We start from the raw sequence: 7318 nt of genomic DNA on the forward strand, positions 1-7318 counted from the left end.
TTACAAGTCACTTTATTATCTGTCTGCTAGCAATGACATGATATATCTTTTCTAGTTTGGAGTGCTCACCAGTGCACTAAGGCAATCTATCAAGTAGTAGATTTTTAGAACAGGACACATGATAAACAACTCATCTCACTATTATTTAATTTATTAACGAATCAGTGAAACTCCCCCTTACTAAAATTTTACTTATAATTTCCCTCAGAAAGATTCTCCAGTCATACTTAAATGAATTAATGTCTTCCTTTTAATTTGATATATATTCATTATCTTGTAATAATATAATTAATCAACATAATTTTTTTCTGAAAAATGAATCTGATGAGTACCATATAATCACCTTATAACTTATATATCACTCATTTAATTTCATCATTTACATTTGTAATAAAATATGATTAATTTATTTACAGTAACACATTGTAGATAATATTATGTATATGTATATTTAATTTTATGTAAACTAACAGAAAAGTGACTGTATTGAGAATCTGGTCTGAAATAGAAGAAGACAACCGGAGGTGGAAGCAAACAGAAACAGCACCAGAACAACACATTCCTTCAGCAGTGGCAGCAGCATTGACGCCAACTTAGCGGCTGTTGCTCGAACTGGTCTAATCTCTTCAACCCCTTTGGTTATATCTACTTTACCCATATAAAGAATCAAACAATAGTTTTATAATTTTACCGATTACATTTTGCTTGACTTCTGTTTCTTTAGAAAAAAATTGTTAATTAATTAGTATATTAAAAAATAATTGTTTTATGCTTTGAAAAGGAACAAGTTAATGTTAAGTATTTTAATACTGAAAAAATTACTTCAGTGAACAAATAATGAAAAACTATAAACTTTTAAAACATATAACTCAAAATATACGAAGTTGGGCTTACAGAAGAACTTTTTGGAACTTATACAGCTCTTTTTTCAATGGAATTGAAGAAGTCACAATATAGTTGTCTCCTACAATGCCAATGATGAAGGATCCATATTATAGTAGTTCAAAAAAGATGATCTGGAAGCACAGTTCTATTTGTTTAAAAGCCTTATTATTAATATTTTGTAAAGTTATTTTTTGTTAATTAAGTAAGTTTATCTACACTTCATTTATGCCCTATAAACATATCTTCTTACTTTATGTTTGTAGTTATATTTTATAACTTGAATAATATTTGTTATAATTTTTCTAAATTAAATCAACAAAAATGTTATTTTTACATGTGAAATATTATTTCTTTAATGGAAAATTTCCTGCTGATTTTATGACTACAAGTAATTATTGTATTAATAGATTGACTGTTAAAAAGTTAATCTTATTCTTTGATTAAATTTCAAATATAGCGAATTATTGATAATACAAAGTTGACAGGGGAACGTAAACACTTTGAATTATCAAATTTAAATCTGGCAAGTTGTAACTTTATCTGTAAAAATATATTGAAACACAATTTTCTCTTGACTAATGGAGGTTTTCATAGGTATTACACACTCTGAAATAACATAAATTTAGGAATAGCATTTTATGTATTTATTACTATTCCTTTTTTTTAATAGAAATTTGAACATTTACTGTTACAATATTAAGAATATTTGTACCATTTGTGCTCACTTAACAAACAGCCCAATGATTATTTCTTTAAAAGAAAAAAAATAACCTTGTCTTAAAATTAAAATTTACCACTCTGCAGATCTACATGGAGTGGTACATCTCGGTGGTTCATCCAAAATGTTTTACATTCTTCCATTTGAGCTTAATTTTTCATATGTTAAAATTTACTCACCAGATTTAAGCTTATACAATTAATCATCTAAAAATGAAAATATAGAGCAAATTCAACTTTAAATCCAATTAAAACCTCTTTCAATGGAATATTTTTCTTACTACTTGCATAAATTATTTTGCTGATAAATTTTAGGGGTTTCTTTCTCCATTCACTCTTTCTCATTGACTTTTTATTTTTTTTATAATTGCAAAAATTATTTTATAATATTTATTAGACCATAAAGGTTGTCTTAGCCAAAATAAAGTTAGAAAAGAAAATATTATAGCCCAATTTTGTGGTGATTAAAAAATGTTATTCAAGTAGTTGTAATTAAGCAAGTTTCACAGTATGAGTGAAATAAAATAGGTTGATTTTTTTTTTAATTTTATGTGTGTTTTCTTCAACAAATAATAATATTCACACATTTTTCTTCAATTTAACAGATTTTGGTGTACTCTACCTTTTATTGAGGCTTATCAAAGTTTTTCTTTTTATTTATTTTTCCTGTTTTAATAATTAGATGTCCTATTTTTCAAAGCTTTCATAATACTTCTAAATTATCCTTATATTAGCAAACAGTTTAATATTTTTTTGAGAAGAGAATTCTTATTACTTTTTTTTACAGGAATTTACTTTTTTAGCTTTTAATATCCTTTACCTTACTTATAAAGCACCAGGCCTTCTAACTTAGTTCAGACAGTGGACCTCACCTGGGTGAGAGCAGTCATTTTACTTTAATAGTATGAAATCCCTTATGGCTATTTACTAATATTTAGAGTTATATTTTTCTGGTAAAAAATCTGAAAAGTATTTTTTAAACATGTACTGTCCACTATCTGTTATGAAAGTTCCCTAGAAAATAGTGTCAGGCCACCACATTATTCTGTGTATAGAATTCCAGGGCTGTACTGACTCATAAAGTTTTATAAAATAGTTTTTTTTTTTAAATTTACTTTCAAACTAATGTTTGTTTTTATTTTATGATTTTTTCTTGTTAACTATTTTGTATACAGAGCATAAAATGAATCATATGTTTTGATAATATAATGAACACAAAAACTAATTTTTAAAGTGTGTTTACATTTCAAATGTTAAAACTTAGTATATGATGTAGTTCACTTCATTAAAATGACTCTTCACTATGTTATGTAAGTTTTGTGTAGTATGACATTTATTTTTATAACAGTTTTGTCAGGTATCTGGAATTACATAATAAATAGAATATTTTACCTTGCAATTGTAACAAAAATTGTTGTTAACAATTAATTAGTTATACAACAAATACTTATAAATTACTGGTAGTAGATTAGTACAGTTTATTTATTGTTATAAATAAAATATTATAACCATTAAAATAATATAACATCAGAGGATAGTTTTATTCTTTATAGTTATGTAGAAACAGATTGTTTCTCACACAATATTCAGTATTATTGGATGGTTTTATTTAAAGTTTTCACCTCGGTATTTAAAACTGATGTGTTTAAGGGCAAATATTTCAGATAAAAGTTGTTTTGCATCATGGGAGAATGGATAATTTTTTTTAACTGATAAGGTCGCTTCTACTTTTTAACTGACAAAAAAGAGGTCCTCAATTCAATCTTTGTTTTTGTTCAAACCATTCCTTTTAACAAAATGTGTGATAATTTTTTAATTTTCAAGAGAAAGTTACTTCACGGGTACCATTGTCATCATTTTCCAAATAACTGAAGTGGATATTTTTTAAACAAATAATTACATCATCTATGTATGTTTCTTCCTATGGGTTACTTCCTTTTTTGTCTTAATTTCTTAGTATCAATTTTTCATAGAGTGCTTAGTCTGATGTCATTTTAACATTCCATTGTGCAAAAATTGAATAAACTAATGGTTATAAAACTTTGGATTAAGGAATAAAATAAGATATTTTCTAATTCCTATAAAAAAAGTGCAGCTCATGTTTGACAACAGTCACTTTACTTCTCTCTGCATTCCTTTTCGTTTTTTTATAAAATTTTTCTGAAATTCTACATAGTTCAATATATTATAGATATTAATAACAATGTATATATTATAAATATTATATATTTATAGAATTTTTCTGTATTAAAAGAAGCAAACATTATCTAGATACTATTTTCTAGAAATAAAACCATATCAATAGAAACAGTTGGTTTCTATTCTAGTGAAAATAATATTTTGAATTAAAGTATTGATGTACATATATTGATAATATAATATCAAATGCATTTTATGTTTCTAATTACTGCATGGCTACATTGACTTTAATTTTCACTCCATCCAAAAATTTTGTTTGGAAATGTGCGGTGGTATTGTTTATTTTCAACACTTAAATGTTAAAAATGTCATATTTTACTCATGTCTTCAAAACATAAATGATAAGAATTTTGATACAAATATTTATATTTCCACAAAACATATCTTTATGCAGTTATTAAAAAAAATATTAGAATGAGCAAAATTCCTTGTTTGCTTTACATTCGTATAATATTTGAGTCTTGATTTATTTTTATAGTCTATGTTGATTGTTGAATATGTAAAACTGAAATTTTGAAGTGTAAGATTAAAAATATTATATTTCTTCTTCCGATATAAGAATATATATGTTTGATTTTAATGCACAATGTTAGAACTATAACAATAATATTTTGTGTGTGTGTATATATATATATATATACACACACACATATATATATATATATATATATATATATATATATATATATATATATATATATATATATGTGTGATATATTTAGTTTATATATTTTACACATATATATATATATATATATATATATATATATATATATGTATGTAAAATATTATCACATATTTTCAATCAGTGTTGGAAATAATATGATGAATTTTTTACAGTATCTTAAAAATTATTGGCTAAATAAGAAATGTTTAGAACTCTTTTTTTATGAATCTATTAAGAAAGCACAGATATATATTTAAAAACACAGAGTTAAAAAAGCAGTGATCTTCAGATGAAATGATTTAAGATATTGGTTTGTTATTTTATGGAAATGAATATTTTATTTATCCAATTTTAAAGTGATTAAGTTCAATAGAAACATTTTCTTTTTCTATTTAAGTTGGTGTTGTGTGTTTTTTCTAAAAAAAAATATTTATTGTATTGCCAACCTAATTGAGTAAAATTTACAGTATTTTTTGTTTACAAGTAATGAATGGATTATGAGAAATATGTATACAAAGAATTAAGGTTGTATTTAAGAATTTTTGCAAATTTGATTTTGTATTTAAATAATTTTGGCTTTAAAACTGTACTAATGTATTATTTAATTTAAAAAAAATCATCTTGTCATTTTTTCAATACTTAAACCTCATTTTTTCTTCATATATATATATATATATATATATGTATGAAGTTATTTTATCACACATTTATTTGTAGCTTTGTAGCACTTGATTACTTTTATTTGTATCTAAATCAAGAAAAAAGGTATATTCCTCTGTAATAAAATATATCATATTATAATCAATATAAAATTTTTATACATGCAGAAACTTTTAGCACTATTATTTTTAATTTATGTAAATTGTGTAAATAAAGAAAATTTAACCAATCGCACGGTTTTTTTACTGGAATAAATGTTTATCAAGTTACTAATTTTCAGATTTTGTTTTTCCTTTTTTCAAAATATTCCTATTGTGAAATTTATTTTTTTAAAGTATATTCTTTTATTGTTGCTTAAAATAAAAAAATGAGATATTGTCATTTTTAGCCATGTAACTTTTGAAAACTGAATAACCAAATGGAAGAGCTGTTATAGTTGCTAAAGAACAAAAAATAAATAATTACATAGCTTTTAAGATTTACTTAAGAGTTGGGTAAGTTTCAGTGGAGTAAAACTTAACAATTCCTATTTGACTTACATGAAATTCAAAATTGTAGAATATTACAAAAACTGTAATTTATCTGATATAAATGAAATAACATTTAACAAATTATATTTAGAAAAATATTCGATTGAAACAAGTAAAATGTTAATTGTTTTAAATAACAAATCTATTTTGTTTTTGTTGAGAATCTAATAAATTTTGTATTATTGAGTTTGATTACCACTTCTACATTAGATCATATAAACTTGTGGTACATCATGTTTGTTCCTGGTATAGTGTTTTTTTTCTGTTTATCCAAAAACCAAAAAGTAACAATGTTTCTTTGATACTTTTATTGAATCTTTAAAAAATCCAACTCTTTTCTCTTACTAAAATGTTCTTTTTTCTGGTTAATTGGGTGGATGAATGCTGTATCAGATTAAATAATCTATAATGTTATGCCAACAGTATGGGATGCACAAGGCATAATCTAAAATTTTCCCGCAGTCTTTACAAAAGATACAAAAACGCCTTCTTTGGAGCACTTTCACCAAACTACCCGTTGGTTTGCTTTTTCTTTTGGTGCTGGTGATAAATCTATAAAACAGAAATTAATCTGGATTATATTTAAACCACGCATAGAGGTGATTTATTGATTGTGATATCCACCTTGCCAATAGCATTTTCATGTATTTATTGTAAATGTAGCAAACATGTTCATTTGAGAAGTTTAGAATGTCAAGTCTCATAAACCTGTATTGATGATCTTCTAAAACAAGACATACTTATATTTTTTTACCTATAAAATTATACTGAATAACTATATAGTGTACTATGTAAGGGAGAATATTCTTAATCAGGTTAGATTTTGCTATTCTTAACATTTTATGACCCCCTCTAAAAAAAAAAAAAAACAACATAATTTTAGTTAGCCTTGGAATATACTAGATGTATGTTGGCCTGTATTTTTCTTGATATCTTCAGGCCGGATTAACTGATTTTTAAGAAATTTTATATGATTTCTGAATATGAGTCATTAATACCATTTAATTTTGGTTACAATTGAACAAGAGTGTGGGGAGATATTATCACGATGGATTATAAGAATTTTACCCAAAAGAGTGGAATAATTTTTTTACATATATGTAATTACCTGTTTTTATGTATGTAAATTGCCTATTTACATACGTCAATGATATATTTAATTTTCCTTCTAAAAAGTAGTCTGTCGAGGGCTAAGTCCTTAGAACTCGTGCGTTATCATTTTAGGATGTCCAGTGCGTGTTTTGTGAGTGAGAGACCACATCTGAATTTTCAAAACCAAAAATAAATTATTGATTTCAATGGTGTAGAGAAAACCAAATCATTACCCCTGTTAATGATATCTTCAGGTGTTAAATTTTTCAAAAATAAATATTTAATCACAGTTTGTTATTAAATATTACTCATTTACTTCCCCTTCTCATTTTTTTTTGTCTAAGAATAAACAGAAATTGTCTCTAACAAATGACTGTAACAATTAAAACTAATTGATGGAGTGACAAGTCCTGGCAAAGGAATCTTGTAAAGATTGGTTCTTGTCAGTGACCATATCAGTTATTTGTCACTGCTGCAATATTGGGTAATTGTCAAATGCTTCTCATAATGCACAAAGTTGAGTTCCCCTCAAAAATTGACTTTAAAAAATATTTCTCCACAGTCGGTA

The 7318-nt window shown here is 25.0% G+C and overlaps 1 protein-coding gene across 1 annotated transcript in view; it reads left to right on the forward strand.

Moving 5' to 3' along the window:
- The window catches only part of Tsp47F (Tetraspanin 47F), a 79999-nt gene extending 79333 nt beyond the window's left edge, over nucleotides 1-666 (forward strand). Inside the window, exon 6 of the mRNA XM_075362065.1 lies at nucleotides 474-666. Coding sequence (XP_075218180.1) covers nucleotides 474-597 — 124 coding nt within the window. The 3' untranslated portion in view covers nucleotides 598-666. The remainder of the gene's footprint in view (nucleotides 1-473) is intronic.
- The last annotated feature ends 6652 nt before the right edge of the window (nucleotides 667-7318 follow it).

The sequence above is a fragment of the Lycorma delicatula genome, chromosome 4 (genome assembly GCF_047948215.1).
Source record: "Lycorma delicatula isolate Av1 chromosome 4, ASM4794821v1, whole genome shotgun sequence".
Taxonomy (NCBI): domain Eukaryota; kingdom Metazoa; phylum Arthropoda; class Insecta; order Hemiptera; family Fulgoridae; genus Lycorma; species Lycorma delicatula.